Source organism: Sabethes cyaneus, chromosome 1 (assembly GCF_943734655.1).
Source record: "Sabethes cyaneus chromosome 1, idSabCyanKW18_F2, whole genome shotgun sequence".
NCBI lineage: Eukaryota > Metazoa > Arthropoda > Insecta > Diptera > Culicidae > Sabethes > Sabethes cyaneus.
Window position 1 is genome coordinate 136971702 of NC_071353.1, and position 18835 is coordinate 136990536.

The 18835-nt window shown below is 42.1% G+C and overlaps 1 protein-coding gene across 1 annotated transcript in view; it reads left to right on the top strand.

Annotated features, from left to right (window-relative positions):
* Positions 1 to 18835, top strand: part of LOC128746275 (uncharacterized) — a 123380-nt gene that overhangs the window by 63441 nt on the left and 41104 nt on the right. The window contains exon 2 of the mRNA XM_053843324.1: positions 10663 to 10730. Within this exon, the coding sequence (XP_053699299.1) occupies positions 10663 to 10730 (68 nt within the window). The remainder of the gene's footprint in view (positions 1 to 10662; positions 10731 to 18835) is intronic.

Genomic DNA, 18835 nt, shown 5'->3' on the forward strand with positions numbered 1-18835 from the left:
GATTCTAATACAACAATGAAGAAGTTAGAAACGGTTCCATTTAATTATTATGGAAAGGAAGGAAGTGTCCAATGCGTGAAATGATTAATTGGATGAACTGGAAAATTTTGATTTTCCAAGTTCGACCAAAAATACACCGGGTTGTGAAAAGGCAGGTGGGGCTCGCACCCACACTCATTCGCCCGAATGTTTTGCTCAATAAACTACTGTCGCCCGTTATGTTAGGTAGTTTATTATCTAATTTTGTGTTTATTGACCAATTCTATCATTCCCCGTATGCGCACCAAACACTTCCTATGCGTCGATATTTTTTTGTATGACTGCTCTTTGTTTCTATCGTCGAGAAGATAGACAATCAATGCGATCGAAATAAATAGTGCGTTGCCCACTTACGCTGTGGCTAGTCTCGTATCCAAAACCACCACCGGGTGTGTTTTTTCTCTTTTATTTTCTTGTAGATGACTATACGCGGTCATGATGTAAACTATTTGGAAGCTGGTTTACGTTTAGCGTGCACTTTATCTATTATTATAAAAATGAATTTCTGTCTGTCTGAACCTTATAGACTCGAAAACTACGCAACCGATCGGCGTTATAATGTGTATGCAGGGGTTTTGGGGCCGGAAAATGTTCTTCCGATAGTTCGAGACCCCTTCTCTCGAGACCCGTCCTCTGGAAGCGGGGGGAGGGGGGCTTTCAGACAAATACGTACTTGCTTTACCAGCCGAGAGCCGCGGTGACTCTTGACCAGGGCTTGAAAAGGGATCGCAAGTTGAATGTGACTGTCGTGACAGTCGTGAACGATCATTTGACTGTTTTTTGAATCCAGTCAATCTGCTGCTTGCGCTGCTGCCGTCTTACAATCCATGCGGCATCTCAGCAAAAACAAACAGTCAATCTTCCGTTTTGCTTTGCGCTTTGAGAATATAAACTGCAAACTGACTGGAAGCATACGGTGACGTATTTTTTCGTTTCTCTTTTTGTCTCCAAATCGGCTGCTCACAGTAATAGTTTGTGACCCGGACGTCGGTCCGACGCAAGCAAAATATTCGTTTGTATTGGACGGAGTCCGACCGACTTTTTCCATGCACATTTAGTGGTATTTTTTTGTAGTATTGAATCATACGATTGTGCGGTTGCTTTTCGTTAGCGAGGTGACTGCCTGTCATTTTACTGTTTTGCAGTCATTCACTGCCAGAGATGCCAGGTGATTTTTTGAAAAGTCTTCACGAATCCAGGAAAAATATCTTCATTTGTCTGCTTTCGGCTTTCCGCCCATTTAAATTGCATGGTCTTCACATGTCTTCAAATGAAGACATTTCACTTTTTTGTAACAAAAATGTCTTCAAAATGAAGACATGTCTTCACTTCTGGCATCTCTGTTCACTGCTCCAAATGGTAAAGGCAACTTGATCGAAACGAAAATGTTAAAAAGCTTTAGAACGCGTTCGTTCTACTGCGTGCAATCGGCGTTTGACTGAGCAGACTGCCAGTTGTGTTATGCATAGCGTTCGTATTCCATCACTAAACGGACGGTGTGAACTTGAATGTGGGTTAGTGTGACTGCGCTAGAAAAAAAGGATCGGTCAAAGCCCTGCTCTTGACGTATCAAGAATCCCTCTCCACTGTACTCAGTACTGAGTGTAACGGGGCGGGATTGGTTTTAGGGCAGGGAGCAATCACAACCTTCACTTAAGCGCCAGGCAAGTAGGATCTTGCCGTGAAGGGGCGTGTTTCGTAAATCAATCCCGGTCCGGCTAGGTTACCTCAGGGCAGGTCCTTCAAACGTCTCACTAAAACTTACGGACAAGAAGCTGACTAACTTAGCATCGGGTGGATCGTACGGCCGACCAAACAAGGGCAAAAAGGGCAACCATCGGCTAGTGTAGTAGCCCCTAGGCGTCCTAAACCAACCTACCGGGGGCTAACTCGCGAACCGATTTGGGGGGGAGCACATTCGGGAACGACTACTTTCTGAGGGAACCGTAATTAGCAAACATCATTTCACTTAGTAACAGATTTTCATTTGAACCGGTTTCGCTTATCTTTAACTAGTCTATGGGTTAGTTTTGGGGGGGGGGGGGGGGGGGTAGCTTCCTGCTTGCTGCTCTCGTTTTTTTGTTTTCTCCTACGGCGTACGTTCAGAGCCGGCGGCTGGCTGATTTCAGCGATTCCTCAAACCGCCTGCGGGTGAGTCGGATCGGCTACGGTGATGATGGACACAACGTGGTGAGTTGTGTGTGTGTTTTCGGACTCCGACGACCGTCAGGTATCACGCCTTGGTGGTGTATAGGGACACGAACGGACACAATCACGGACGTGGTGTGTATGGCAATCGGTACGGTTTGCTTCTGGGCGATCGGTGGTGTATAGCGCCACGAACGGTCGCAACTGCGTGCGACGTGGGTATCCAATTCCACTCGGCTGGCTTCGTGGGAAATCGGTAGCCCACTGAAGGTCGAAAACGTGGGGAGGCCGACTGACGATGGTCGCGCTCTCCGGCCCTAGGGTTAGACCTCCGTTTGAAGGAGGGTGCTTCAAACGGATTGCACACAGGTGTTAGTACATTTTTACATTTGGTTTGGATTTGGTACAATAATAATTTTTACTAATTTTAATTTTACCTGTTGTAATATAGTTTCACGTCACTCACAACCTAATCTAGGTATAGCGTCTACAGCTTCTAACCTGTAACCCAATTGTCCGTTTAGCGTCAATATACTTTTAATCTTTATTCAATTTTCCTACCGATCGGGTTTTAACCAACTTTGCACTTCTTTTTATTTCTGCTTATCCACTTCGTACTGTCACTATTTTTCCTACTTTTCGTTTAACTTCACTTTAGAATCTATGCCTTTCTTCTGTCTTTTACCGTGACTAACTTCTGTCTCCGTCCGTACGTATTGTCTCTTTGGTGGTTGTCTTCCAAAATGGCTCATTCCCCAGACTTTTGTGCCTGCCAAGTACAAGACTTTCGAACGGGGCCAATAACCCAACTTCGGCTAATTTCGCCAGGTTTCATCCGGTGGGCATTAGCAGGGTTTGTTTACTGTCGCGGTACCCTAACCTTTTTTCCGGGGATAACGACAGGTAACGCGAAAAGACTTTTGGTGAAGGTTGTGTGTGGGATTGGTTAATAGGGTCTGTTACCAAGCTTATTTTGTAACATCGTTACATGAGCTACTTGTCATTGAGCGTCCCGACACACGTACGTCGGCTTCAAGCTGGTAGTGTCAACTAGCACGTTGGACCCCTCTATTCCTGGTGCCGGTGGAGTTCTTGAGAGTTCACTGCATAGTCGTCCGGCATCCTTGCGACGTGGCCGGCCCTCCGTAGTCTCCCAACTTTCGCCAGGTATACGATGGGAATCTCTCCAAGCAGTGTCTGCAACTCGTGGTTCATACGCCTACGCCACTCTCCGCTATCGCTTTTTCTCTCCGCCAAAAATAGTCCGCGATACCTTTCATTCAAAAACAGCATGTACACGTATGTCTTCCGTAAGCAAAGTTACTGTCCCAAGTCTGTAGGGGACTACCGGTCTGAGTACCGTTTTGTGCATCGTTAGCTTTGTGCTGGGGCGTATGATCCTTGATCGAAACGTCTGGCGTAGGGAAAATAGGCTCGACTTCCAACTTAAATCCATCGTTTAATCTTCCTTATTTATTTATTTACTAGTTGACCCGACAAACTTCGTATTGTCACAAATTAACTTGTGTTGTACATACATCATGAATCTCGGATGATCTTTGTCACAATCTCGAGTTTTGCAAGTTTCTGAGGAGTACAACCTTAGATGATTCATTTTGGCAGTTACGTAACTATGAAAGCATCCCAGGTAACCAATAAGCATCACCAATGCTATTCAAATATAGGCTAATAAGTATTTAAGTCGCCTTAAATGCTATTTTGGCAAAATATACAGCTACTCTACTGATCGACTGACTGACCTTCTTATAGTGCTGACAATGCTAATTTACAGCTAAATACCGACACGAAAAATTTTAATACAATTTTGAATGCCAATTTACAACACCTATGCATTCAAAAAGCTAACATACAATAACGTGCAGTATAAAATGCCAGATACGCTGATTTGCTGCTTACGTTAAGGCTTATTAGTTACCTAGAATGGGTAGTTTAATATACAAATTTGCAATTTTTCCTCGCAGTAAAGTAGAAAACAACTCCCCTGTCCCCTCATTGCATAGCCAGAAAGCGGATAGTAATATTCGCCATGATTGTACAACATTTTGCCAAATATTATTTTACGAAAAACCTTAAGCGGAATGTACCATTTCACGGAATTTTTTGTGTGGAAAGTACCATTTCGCGATCCTCTCCTTACTCGCTGTCGCTCGTTCCTGGAAACCCAGGTAGATCTAGAGAAACAAATAAACCTAGACAGTAGTGATTTCTGCGGGGAGTTGCCTCCCCACAGTGGGCGGCGCTTCCGACGGCGGGTCGCCAGCAACACTCGCGGCCGTCTCGTCCTAAATGATCTACTGTTACTATAGATAGTTTTTGTGGTCTTGTTATTGATTAATGTTTTATGGCAGAGTTTCGAATTTCTTGAGTTTGATTAGTTTTTGAGTTTCGCAAAAATTTCTGTTTTATTTGTATGAGAGTCCATATCTCCCTACCACAGGGGTGAGAGGTCTCTAACTATCATAAAATAAATTCAAGACTCAAAAATCTCCTACATGCTAAATTTGGTTCCATTGGCCTGATTAGTACTCAAATTATAAGGAAATTTGCATTTCATTTGTATGGAAGCCCACCCTCTTAAAGGGGAGATGGGTCATAACTCGCTTTCTAAAGAGAAGAGGGGTCTCTATAGAAAAAAACTTGCCTCCAAAACCACTTACATGTCAAATTTGGTTTCATTTGCTTGATTCGTTCTCGAGTTATGAGGAAATTTGTATTTCATTTATACAGGAGCCCCCCCTCTTAAAGTGGGGTCACCATGGAAAATTTTCTTGCCCTCGAAAACCTTAAAATGCCAAATTTGGTTCCATTTGCTTGATTAGTTCTCGAGTTATGAGGAAATTTGTATGAAAGCCCCCCCCCCCCCTCTTAAAGGGGAGAGGAGTTATAATTCCCCTTCATAAAAAGGGGAGGGGTTTCCTTTCTATTTACCATAGAATAAATTCTTGTCCAATAGAGTTGATGTGGAGTCCAAATTAGGCACGTATTTTCAAGAAGGGGACGAACTAAGGAGCAATACAGGGCCTTAAGGCAATGCGGATCTTTAAAATCTCGTCCAATTTTTGCAATAAATCCCAACTGGAGAGTCGCTTTGGAGATCATCGTTGTACGGTGACGATCGAAAGTTAGTTTCGGATCGAGAATCACACCAAGGTCATTCACATGCTCAACCCTTTTTAGTATCTGGTCGTCAATTTTGTAGTCGAAAACTACAGGCGATTTGATTCGGTGAAACGTCATAATCTCGCATTTAGAAACGCTGATAGTCATGTTATTCACTTTGCACCAATTTACAAATGTGCCCAAGAGAAGTTGAAGGCGATAACAATCCTCGATGCAACGAATCGTCAAGTAGATTTTAAAATCATCAGCATAAACCAGTCTACATCCTCTTTCTAGGGCAGAGGCAGCGTTTTTAATGAATAGAATGAATAAAAATGGTCCGAAGTTACTGCCTTGTGGGACACCAGATTGATTCGTAAACGGGGACGATATCTTCGAGCCAAATTTCAATGTAAAACTCTGTCGCACAAATACGAGCGTAACCATGTAACAAACTGTTGCGAACACCTAGTCATAATATTTTATCAAGCAATATGCGATGATTGATGCGATCGAAGGCAGCTTTTAAATCAGTAGGGTAAGGTGGTGCAGAATGCACCGCTTAAGCAAAACATCATTTTCCACAGCAACGGCGTGTTTGTTACACGTTTTTCGACTTCTAGAAGACTTTGGGATCTTTTTTACACTTACTCCTGGTGAAATTTCCTAACAAAAACCAGTATTTTTTGTTATTTTTGACGATTTTTGGCAAGAGTCAAAATCATTATGTGAGGCAGAACGCCAAAGCCCGTGGACAAAACGCACCTAGTTTGCCCAGCTAGGCGTTAAACGCAACCAAAAAATTTACCATTCAATCCCGTGTTAAATAAACTCCTAAAACTAGGCTGCCGAAATGGCGAAAGCGTTCGTTATAGCGTTTGTTGCAAACGCTTGTTTGCTGGGACATAATAGGTTCATATCTCAACATAATTGGCAATAAAATTTAATCATCTAGTTTTCTCTAACTGATGTATGATGAATTATTGTAAGTTAAACAATGTACAATTAGGTTTAAGGCAAATTCTAAGTCCTATACAATACATAATATTGCTACATTTTTAATAAATAATCCGAAACAAAAGATGTACTGCAAATTAAAAATATTTTATAACTGTTCGATCCCGCTGTGATGCATTCTGCCCCTGTTTTGTATTTTGAAGTTTTTTGCAATATATGTGAAAAATATGCATAGTTAATGCCGTTTTTGTGATGAATCATCGAGTATGACAGTATATCAATTAGATAGACTGTATTTATTATGAAATTTGCATACCGACTAGTGGTAAAAGCTTAAGAGAAAACCGTGATTTCTTACATGTGGAATGAGATCGCGGATAATCGCTTGTTTTTATTGGATGTGGCTATGTTTGATGCTTTTACATGCTACATAATTATGAATTAGGGTGTTTTACACCAATATAAAATGCGCATTCATAATTTTACCAAATAGTTGCCGCGTTTTTAAGCAATTAATAGCATGGCCCATTCTATCCCCACGGTGCGTTCTGGACAGTCTTCCCCTATATATTACGTCTACTTGCACTTTGCGCTCCATTTCAGCAATGCAATTGGAAGTAAAGTCAAGTTTAACGTAGCTTATACAGTCAATATACAATGGAGGATAATAAAGTTATGGATATAGAGGAACATAATTTAGATGAGGATGTACTATCTTGCTCTTCGTCAATTTTGAATACGCCTCGCAATGAGAGGCAAATGGATGATTATGCAAGTGACTCGGATGAAAATGTAAATGTAACTCTGCTTTCGAAACAACAAATAGATATCAATACTACTTTCCCCAAGCAGGACCAAACTGGTACTAAATTGGGGACTGACTCAATCAAACCTCTAAGTGGGGCGGGAAAAAAGCATTACAGACGCCTTTTTGACAGCGGAATCAATCAGGAAGAAGCACGTCGTTTGGTTGCTTTACCTTTGCTCACTCCCAATTCTGATCCTGGAAAACGCTTTCGGACCAGCGAGTCCAACAGCAGCGGCGAAAATCCGCGTCCCAAAAAAACAGGGTCGTCCCATGATATCAAGAGGGAATGTGAATAGAAAATCTATTCAACATCGGTTAGATCTGATTAGGGCGGGGCCATCTGGGACTATGACTAAACCATCGTACAGGGATGTAGTAAGTAGTGTGAAGGTAGGCATTATCCCAAGGGACTACCCGAACTCAGAACTGACGATGCAACAGTTCATTGCAACGCAAAAAGCTGTTCTCGGCAAAGTGCTACATCAAAGAAAGAAAGCAGTCAAACCAAAATTTGGAAATTGCCTATTTAGGCCGGGTTCTAAGAATCGAACGCATCCAAAGACGATTTATCCGTATTGCCCTCAGAGAGCCTTGGAGAGACCCAGAGAATCTTCTTTCTTATCGTGAACGTTATCTTCTGCTCGGTTGGACACACTGGAACAGCGCAGAAAAGTTCAGCAGGCAACGTTTGTAGCAAAAATTTTGAACAACGACATTAATTCGCCGACGCTGCTTTCAAAAGTGAATTTCCGAGCATTTCAAAGATCTCTGCGAACTACAGCTTTATTGCACACGGAATTCCACCGAACCACGTTTGGGTACGACGAACCAGTGACGTCATGCATCCGGATGTTCACTCGGGTCGAAAAACTGTACGAATTTGGAGAGCCTACTCGAATTTTTGTTCAAAAATTGTTAAGAACTGAAGCTTTGTAAGAGTTTGTGTGGCCTTCATTAAGACATTGTCAGATGAATGTATCAAATAAAATAAATTAATGAATAAATAAAAAGTCGTTAATACTGCCATAGAACTTATTTTCTACCAAATGGTATCTCTATAGATTTTACCTGCGTAATCCATATCCGTGATCTTATATAAGAAAAGATTTTATTTGTATTTCTTCGTAGAGCTTTTAGCTTCATTTCTCGTTTTTGATACGTCTCTTTCATGACTGCAGCTCTCAGTTTTCTTACTTATAATTTTAACATTTCTGATCGAAATTGCAGTAATTTTCATTGAAAACAAAATCATCCAACGATGGAAACATTTAAAGTTTACCTTTTCCGCTCGGAAACAATTCAGAATGTTTTTTTTTCTGTTTTGTCCTTCTCCTGCTCAATTTGCATTTTTTTCGATCAAAGCCCGAAAAATTATTTATGATGATTTTTTAAAACTTACGATTCTCCATAAGAAATCCCACGAGTTGTGCGGTAAATAATGATCCGCTGCAGGGAGTACAGAATCTCCAGCGTCCTGCTCCTGCTGTTATGCTTTCATCACTATGAACGGCAATCATTGAGTATCGATTGCCGTTCTCAGTGTTGAAGTTAGTTTAAATGTACACTACTTCATTTAACTGTACACCTCAACAGACTTTCTTCAAAATTGTTGTACTGTCGAATCAATCACACTGGTTCGACTATTTTTTGTGATTGTGAACTTACAGTACAAAATGAAGGTACCTGTTTGTGGAAGTTTAGATAACAACGTCCCGGGAAGAAAAGCGGTTCTACGTATATAATATATTTAATATTTTGAGTGTGTGCTGCTGACAGACTAAAAAAACTGCAACAAGACGGTTTGAACATTCATCAACATGCCAAATGTTGTTGGATAAGCAAGGAGAAAGATTGTTTATCGGCTTCATAAGCGACACGCTTAATGCGGCAAAGACAGAATTAAACTCACAAATAATCCTAGTTTGAATTGTCTGATATTTAAAAATGTCTTCGAAACTAAACTATTTCTAAACATCTTCCAGTTAGATAGCAGTGCCCCCCAGCAGCAGACGAGAGACTCTATCAGACGGCGTCCAATTAAATCTTGCCACCCGTTTTTTCCATATGATTCATCCGATCTTTTTGTGTATCGCTCTACTTTCGAAGGAGTGGATAAATTTAAAACAAACATCGCAAAGCGCGCATAATAATTCGAATATGACTGCCCGCCCTGCTGACCTGTTGTACGGCAGCGGCAGCAGCAATTTTCATTCACATTTTTCCGATCAGTTTAGCACATTGTACGTATTTACCAGCTCGAAGACGTGTTTGCTCCGAGAAAAATTGGATTTCTCAGAGCCGAGCCGGCATCCGAGAAAAGAAGAACACTATAACTGTGCTTATAGTAAACAATTTTCCCATTTGCACATTCTATCTTCATCGAAGCTAAATTCCGTCAACACCTGCAGGTTTTCACGCCGGAAAATGATACAAACTTAGGTTCGCGGCTCGGCGATACAAAGTGGATAGGCGTGTTGCCCAGTTTAACGGTCAACGGAAACGGGAAATGACTGTCCCGCGGCAGTTTAGTTTGGAAAAGTGACGATCCAGCGACCATCACGAACCACAAGCTCCCCTAAACGATCGTCGTCAGTCAGCTCACCTTCCTTACGTACAAACGTACGGTGCGGAGTGAGATCACGCATTCAGAAGCGAGCCGACCAAAGAAAAATCCCTCTCGAGTCGAGTCTTCAAGGTTCTTTTTTTCCGCTTAATTTTCGTTTTGGATTTCCACTTCTACGGAGGTTTTTCTACGTGTGTTTTATTTTATTTTTTGCTTTTTGTTGCTACTCTTTTTTGTGCTACCCATCGACATCGCTTGCCGTCAACTCATTCTCTCCCGGTCAGTTTTCATCGTTCGGTGCGCGTAACCACACCAGCCAGCCAGTAGCAGTAGCAGCCAGCAGCAGCAAACAGCATCATTTTTCCGCTTTTTGTGATCTGTTCGCTGAATAAATAATATATAATTTTGCGGAAAATTCGGCCAACTTTCCGTTCGCGCGCGCGCGCTCCCGTTGTGATGTGACACTCCGCGTTAAAGGCTACCACCAGCAACTTTGGCCGGGGGAGGAAAAGCTGAAACTGCATATTCGGTAAGCGATTTTTTTACGTCTGTCACCCATGCTGCGTTACGTTACGGTGTTTTTTTTTGTCTCTAACTACCACCAACTACTATGTAAATGTAACCACCACGCCACGGTCGATGGTCGATGGTCGGTGCTGTCAGTTTTGTTTTCCCGGCTGTGATGTTGAAAGAAACAAATTAAATATTTATGTCGGTGATCCTCAAATTAAATTTCATGAAAGTGGAAAGTCTCCCCTTCTTCGGTGTTTTGCCCAGGAATAAAATTTATGCCTTGTACTCAGTCACTCAACGAGCGGGCAGCGACCAGCTCAAATGTTAATTCCAATAGGGTATCACTGACTGGTGGTAGCTGAAAAAATAATGATACGGGAATTTAATCGAATTATTGGCTTTTTTCGATGCGTTTTTTTTTCTTTTCAATTTTTTTCCCATCATCTGAGACAATTTGATTGAAATCAATTTCATTTGGGCTTTCGCTTGTTTCTGTTCTTCTCTTTTTTTGCAGGACGACAACAACGGCATTTTCGGTGACGGTTCGGGCAACCGGGACGACAATATGTCCTATTATTTGAGGTTAGTTGATGGAACGTGCGAACGTCCTCCGTTGCGGAACGGGCGAGGAACGAACGGGACAAGTTTTGACAGCGCGAAATGCGAACATGAAAGTGTGTGCGTGTTTGTTTTTTATCTTTTCGGTTGCCTGTCTGACAGACAGGTGCCAAATAGTGCGGTTGACTTGCGGGAAATGTTACGTATTTCGGTATAATCCATTGACACAAAATAAAAACCGATATGATGTGAAGAATGTTGTCAATAAGTGCCAACAATAAGTGATTTTTACAATTGATGCAAGCTTGAAGAAAATTAAAAATTGTGGGTTTAGTGTTTTTAGAAGGCTTATTTTTATGAGATTTTTATGTGCTGTTGTTTTTGGAATGTCCAATTTTGTTTAGAAAATGAGACATCAAAATTTTACAACAAACAGCAAACTCTTCGAGATAAAGTTATGGTTTGTTTATTCAAACTGCGAGAAAAAAACTTTTAATTTAATCTTTTTCTTTTTGTTCTTTTTGTACTTGTACTGTGTAAATGCACCTAATTCTGCGCATGAAGCCTAATTTTGCGCACTTTACATTTCAGCCAACACTTCCAAATTCCCGCAACTTTTTATCTTAATAAAACACACCTAGGCAAGTATGTGTACAAAGAGCTATTCATTTAAGAATGCTATGATTGTTAAGGAAAATTGGCGGTGCACAAAACAAGGTGCGTTTTCGGTATCTGACTCTGTACTCGGTCAAGAAGTAAACTATTTTTTGTAGAATGGGGAGGTGTGCAGCATGCTAAAACTAGACGAACTGGAAAGTATTCCAGGGGTAACAGAACCACATTTGAGGAAAAAAAACTTTTACGCAAATGGTTAAAGCTCAATCATTACAGAGTTATTAAGGTGAAATTAGTCGTCATCGATTCTGCAAATTTCGAAAGCAATTTTTTTTGTTTCCAACAAAAATTCTGTTCATGAATGTATTCGCTGTGTTCAGATTGGCAAAAAAAATACAGTGAATACATTTCTATAAACATCGAAGTGGAGCTATCGACTGTTTATGATTCCAAACTTTGTTTTCGGCAGGACAGTCATACGGCAAAGCAAAACGACACTTATTTATTCTATGCCCGACGTTTCGATGTATTTAACATCTTTCTCAAGGCGTTAGAACCACGTATCGTATTTTGTCTGGTGGCTTCTGTAGAAGGTTTGAACTAGTCACATTAATAAGTAATACTAGCATTAACCGAGTGTATTCGAACGAAATTCTTGCGGATCGTTTTAACATACACCCTGGCTGAATCGGTACACTATTTGGCTATGGCTACAGAAGCCACCAGGCAAAATACGATACGTGGTTCTGACTCCTTGAGAAAGATGTTAAATACATCGAAACTTCGGGCATAGAATAAATAAGTGTCGTTTTGCTTTGCCGTATGATTGTCCTGCCGAAAACATAAAGTTTTCTATATACAGGTGTCTATAAACAAAACCCCATTTTTGAGCCAAAAAACTGCATCCGAAATTGGGCCATTTCATCTCTCAAATGTTAATGACTACTAATTTCCCGTTGAACATACAGTAGGACTTCGAATTCGGCAACAAATGCACGTCGCCGATGTTGCCAAAATTGAAACCGTGCCAAAATCGAGACCCTTTTTTGATAAGAAAAAATTGAATGTAAAAGCGTTAGAAAGTGACTAAATGCTTTTAATCAACGATTGCAACTATTGTATGTTTAAAAAGTCCGCCAAGAGCCATCCGTCCGGTGCAAATAAGTTTTTGGCAACGTACGGTAAGACGTACTCCTGCGGCAATAAAAATGTTATTGTTCAAAACATTCTATAACTGCAAACTTTTTTTCATGGACACACTGAGTGCATCATTTTATCGTCATTTAAAGCTTGTATGCGGTAACTGGACGATATTTAAGCATATTTTTGGAAGTGAAATATTTTGTGTTGCCAAAAACGGATACTTATGTTGCCAAAATCGAACCATGACATCCCACTGTATTTAGTTTTCGGTTCTGTTCCATTCCAATTCAAGGCAATTAGCTCTAATACACAGAATATGCTAGCTTATTCAATTCTGTTGCTTTCATTCGGAAACTGAGAATGTTTTGTACTGAAAATTGACTCCGAACTACTTCCTACTTCAAGAAATTTATTAACTTTTCACAAGCAAAGAGCTTTAAAGTGTTTTTGAAAGTGTTTTCATCAAATTTCTCTTAAAAAAGCATAATAAAGTTGATTGCATTTTAAATGCAGCATTTATCTACCAATTACAAGCTCTGGTATTGTTCTACAATTCGTTCTTTGACATGAAACGGCTATGCAATTCAATTTTAAACGTATCGTTTTGAGTGTTAAATTTGTTTCTGAATACTGCACGATCGAATTCATACATCACGCATAGCACACTAGATCACAGCATGCGACGGACACGGTCGAACGTTTATGGAAAACAACATAACATTGTAACGATTCAGATTTTACCATATGCCCAAAAGGATTTTTTTCCTCTATCACCTCCTGAAATATTTGCACTAAGCTACCGAATACCCTGAGTAGGCCAAAAATGTATTGAGTTGTTCAATGGCAGGTGGGAATCTAACCCACGCTTTTTCGATTGCCGGTCGAATGTTTTATTGCTCTTAACTACTGACTTATATTAGGTAATCTAATATCCAATTTTGTTCTCATTTTACCAATTCTATAGTTCCATCTTTGCACCACACACTCGCCTCGGCGACGATATTATTTTTTGTATGATTGCTCTTTGTCACAGTGAAGATGGACCGTTATCTACTCGGGCAGATACGATTTTTCATTGCTTTTAAATATTTTGCAAAATTATTCAGTATGTTAAATTACACATTTTTCGTAAAAATCATTTGTCGCTCTAACGCATATTCAAAGAGTTATGAAATATTTAAGAAAAAAATGCACTATCCAAAAAAATTAATTTCGGAGAACTTCGGGCAAACCAAACAACTTTCATAAGAAAGTACTATATTTTGTCAATACAAAAAAAATTCATCAAGAGATCTCAATAGAAACCTCAGAAAAAGTGTTGAAAAGTATGCTATTTTTTGATGAATGGAAAGTTACAGTATTTGACAAAGTGGTCTATTTTACTGTGTCCTACAACTTTTCTGAAGACTCCAAATCATATCTCTACGAGTTTGTTCCGTGCGGCACTGGACTGGATATACGTATTGGGCGATACCGTATCGATATCCGCGACATCGATACTCGAAGGCCGATATTTCGATATATTTCATTGATACCTACGACGCCGAGATTATGCTAAATCGATACTTTCTTCCTGATACTGTTTTGATAAAGCGGGATACGCAGCTGAAAAAATATGGCATAAAATGGGACAAGAAATGCTCAAGAAAGCTATATTTTAAGAAGCTTGATTCTCAAATTTACTTTATTGGAAGTGAGTCTTATGCAAAACCTTGAACAACGTCGCTTAAATGTTTAACGCTTATTGAACAGTGCATACGATACGCGATTTTCAGCAATTCAGAACTGATCAGAGAGCATAGAGAGTACGGCATTAACAAAGACTTTCCAACTTTTTACACGTCACAGTAGAATATGTGTTCATAAAACTTGAACATTATTTTTGACATCTCTGTTTACGTCAGTTTAAGTATTGCCAAGAGGAATGAGTTGACCGCGATCCTGAGGAGGAGAAAGTAGCAGAATCAATCGGATCAATTTTTTGCTCTGCGGTGTCGGGACTCGGTAGTACAATGTGTCGCCCAACATATTTTTGTGGATTCCAAAGCAACGTACGATTCAGTCGGGCGCGAACAGCTGTGCTCAAGTGCGGTTTTCTGAACAAAGTGACGTGGCTGAAATAGAGCTGCACTGGAGCGAGTGATGTGTTGCGTGCGTATTTTGGAGGCACTTTCTTTACTCAACATGCTGTTTATTGGTTATTTTTATAAATCCCTTTTTTGTGTAGCATTTTCAAATCCTAGAATGCCGCCTTGAATAGTATCGATAAAACTAATATCGATACTTCACGAGCGATATGTTGCTGGTATCGATAAAGCGGCGGATTTGATATCGATATTCAACTATCGATACTCTTAGGAATTTTGTCCAATGCTTGACTGGAATACGAATGGGTATAATTGTTTTTCATCCACTTCCTGTGGTCAAATCATCATAAGATTACTATCAAAATAAGCGAACAAGTTTGTAAAATTGAAATCTGAATTTAAAAATAGTGAGTTTTAACAAAAATTGACGTTCATATCCCCTTAACTAGCAATGAAATCGTTTTTTATGAAGGTTTCACGTGAATTTTGGATTTTTGGCGAATTTTAAAATGCAGTGTCATTTAGCCTGGCTCTAGCCCTAGCCCTAGCGCTAGCCCTAGCCCTAACCCTAGCCCTAGCCCTAGCCCTAGCCCTAGCCCTAGCCCTAGCCCTAGCCCTAGCCCTAGCCCTAGCCCTAGCCCTAGCCCTAGCCCTAGCCCTAGCCCTAGCCCTAGCCCTAGCCCTAGCCCTAGCCCTAGCCCTAGCCCTAGCCCTAGCCCTAGCCCTAGCCCTAGCCCTAGCCCTAGCCCTAGCCCTAGCCCTAGCTCTAGCCCTAGCCCTAGCCCTAGCCCTAGCCCTAGCCCTAGCCCTAGCCCTAGCCCTAGCCCTAGCCCTAGCCCTAGCCCTAGCCCTAGCCCTAGCCCTAGCCTTAGCCCTAGCCCTAGCCCTAGCCCTAGCCCTAGCCCTAGCCCTAGCCCTAGCCCTAGCCCTAGCCCTAGCCCTAGCCCTAGCCCTAGCCCTAGCCCTAGCCCTAGCCCTAGCCCTAGCCCTAGCCCTAGCCCTAGCCCTAGCCCTAGCCCTAGCCCTAACCCTAGCCCTAGCCCTAGCCCTAGCCCTAGCCCTAGCCCTAGCCCTAGCCCTAGCCCTAGCCCTAGCCCTAGCCCTAGCCCTAGCCCTAGCCCTAGCCCTAGCCCTAGCCCTAGCCCTAGCCCTAGCCCTAGCCCTAGCCCTAGCCCTAGCCCTAGCCCTAGCCCTAGCCCTAGCCCTAGCCCTAGCCCTAGCCCTAGCCCTAGCCCTAGCCCTAGCCCTAGCCCTAGCCCTAGCCCTAGCCCTAGCCCTAGCCCTAGCCCTAGCCCTAGCCCTAGCCCTAGCCCTAGCCCTAGCCCTAGCCCTAGCCCTAGCCCTAGCCCTAGCCCTAGCCCTAGCCCTAGCCCTAGCCCTAGCCCTAGCCCTAGCCCTAGCCCTAGCCCTAGCCCTAGCCCTAGCCCTAGCCCTAGCCCTAGCCCTAGCCCTAGCCCTAGCCCTAGCCCTAGCCCTAGCCCTAGCCCTAGCCCTAGCCCTAGCCCTAGCCCTAGCCCTAGCCCTAGCCCTAGCCCTAGCCCTAGCCCTAGCCCTAGCCCTAGCCCTAGCCCTAGCCCTAGCCCTAGCCCTAGCCCTAGCCCTAGCCCTAGCCCTAGCCCTAGCCCTAGCCCTAGCCCTAGCCCTAGCCCTAGCCCTAGCCCTAGCCCTAGCCCTAGCCCTAGCCCTAGCCCTAGCCCTAGCCCTAGCCCTAGCCCTAGCCCTAGCCCTAGCCCTAGCCGTAGCGATGAGGCATTGCATAAATATTACGACAAAGTTTGAATGTAATTCGCTTCAAAGTTGGTTCTAATGGTGCTTTTTCGTCGCTATATTCGTTAACTCGTCATAGACGAACCCATGACCTTAATCAGATTTTCTGTTGAAATTTATCAACAATTACAATTATCCAATATAGTCACGCAGTACAGAAGAAGAAACAATGCTTTTACGTAGTGTATGCGAAGTTTTCCAAGGTAGCAGGCTTGGTTCACTTTTGTTTTCGAAGTTTTTTTCTATGACCCATGGAATTTGCAACTACACGGAAAAAAATATTTTTTTACGGGTGACATTTTGTTTACATACGGTAAACAGGCGAGTAGGATTTTCTGAATCTACAGCAGTCTAAAACCACAGCGCTCTTAAAAAACCTTAGACACCGTGTACTCGTGTACCAGATAGTTTGAATATGGTCACTGTGATTTTAAGTGAACACTATCTTCAATAATCATCGGTCATTCTAACATGCCCTCCCTACCGCCTGGTTTTAGCCACCTTTTGAATACTGGGTTCGCCGAAGAGTTTCGCGTTCATAGAATTCATGGTTCATTCCCTCGAACACTCCGAGCACTGGTAGATTCTTCTCGTGCTTTGTCTAGTTTCATGCCCGTAGAGAACAACTGGTCTAATGTCTTGTATCAGGGTAAACTCTGTACGGGTCTAAGTTTGTTCGACCTGAACACCTGAAATTTGCACACAACATTGCGTATCATTTGGTACCCATAAATGGCAGATAAAGCTATACTTTAACTTGGTTTACTTGAGACTACAATATTTAGTAGCCATAATGATCACCCATATACCAGTTTTGCCATTCATCACAGCCCAAAGATAGGAAGAATTGAAAATGAATGCATGAAGATTAAGAAACCATGCTCTATTACAGCATTTCAAAGGGTGTCTCAGATATCATAGTAAATTTTTTTGGTGTTTCAATATGTTTTTCACCAAATTTGAGAAATTTTTCGGAAATCTTCTCTAAGTTTCTAGTTCCTATAAGTTGTGGCCTTTCAATTGGTCATTGGTATATCCGCCGCAGCCGCAAAACAAGTCTTCTTATTCAAAGATTTTACGTTGCTCTGCGTTGCTTCCCTAAAATATTGCATATCAGTAATTGGTGAAATATCAGGTTAGCTTAAACACACTCTACCAAAAATATCTACCAACCACAGGCACTGCAGCTCAAGAGCAGCAAAAGGTGTCGTCGCCGTCGCCGGTGGCACACCGCGGCCTAGTGCGTGTTCCCTTTTCGACCGACTCTCACCGGTTGCAATGTTCAACATGCGGTGTGCGATGTCATTCGATCTCAGGACTCAGGGCTACCCGCCGGTGTGCCGGCCGGCGACGGGATGAACAAAATGCCACGCACGAATCCGCTGCTCATTATCCGGCAAGTGTGCGGTCGGCACGCGTAATTTATCCTGTAAATACAGGCGTGTTCGCCGCGGTCAGCCACGCTACGGATAATGTACGCGATGCACGCAGCACCGACACCGGGTGGTGTGTGGGCTAAATTGTACAGCATCCGATATGGTCGTGAATATACACCGGCATCGAACGGCAACCAGAACGATAATTTTCCAGGCCACAACCGAAACCGCATAAAACCGTATTTTTCGCTGGCGTTTTGGTTTAGGCTGATGGAGAAACTGAAGCCAGCGTGAAACTGAATAGAAGTGTTTTAATTTTAGCGTGGTGGTTGCTGGGTAAAAGAATCGAAAATTTGTGAACACTGTTTTTTGGCGCTCAGAAACAACAAAGTTTATTCAATACATAACATTCGATTTGAAAATCAGGATTCGCCAAAGCAAACAGAACGCAATTTACAGAGAGATACAGCACCAGTGGAATCGATTACCAAACAAAAAGTATCAAATAATCAATCTGTTATCGCTGAGTTTCGCTTGCACTCGGATACACCCACTCACAGCAGATGATCACTATCTATCTATCTATCTATCTACCTATCTACCGATCTATCTATTAAGCGTCCGCATCAGCACTCAATATCAAAAGTTTTCAATCCTCTTGACGTGAATGTGCGGGACGAACCGAGCGAAAAAATCACTTGTTTGTTTCGTTTCGAGTGTCATTCAGACCGGTCGGAACCGCCATCAGGAGGAAGGCGTGAAAATTTCAACAACACTTAACAGCAACAACGGAGGCCTAGCAGATACCCAGTTGCATTTCGAACCAGGCCGACAAAGTTGTTTGGTCTGCAAAACGTTTTTAGCTCGAATTTCGCAATGTTTACCAAACACGTCGGTTTCGGTGTGGCTATATCTTTATTACGGTGGAAAATTCGGAGCAGCAGAAAAAAATTCTCACGGGCTATTTTTTACTTTCGTGTATAGATAAAAACCGAGTTTTATCTGTCTAGGGATTGATACGGATTACTGGTGTGCCCAGTGTCAAACCAGTGACTTTGGAATGTATAGTATAGGAATAAATCCTATTCGATTTTACGAACTTCTTTACAGAAAATAATAAGTTTCTTAAATTTTTGTTCCT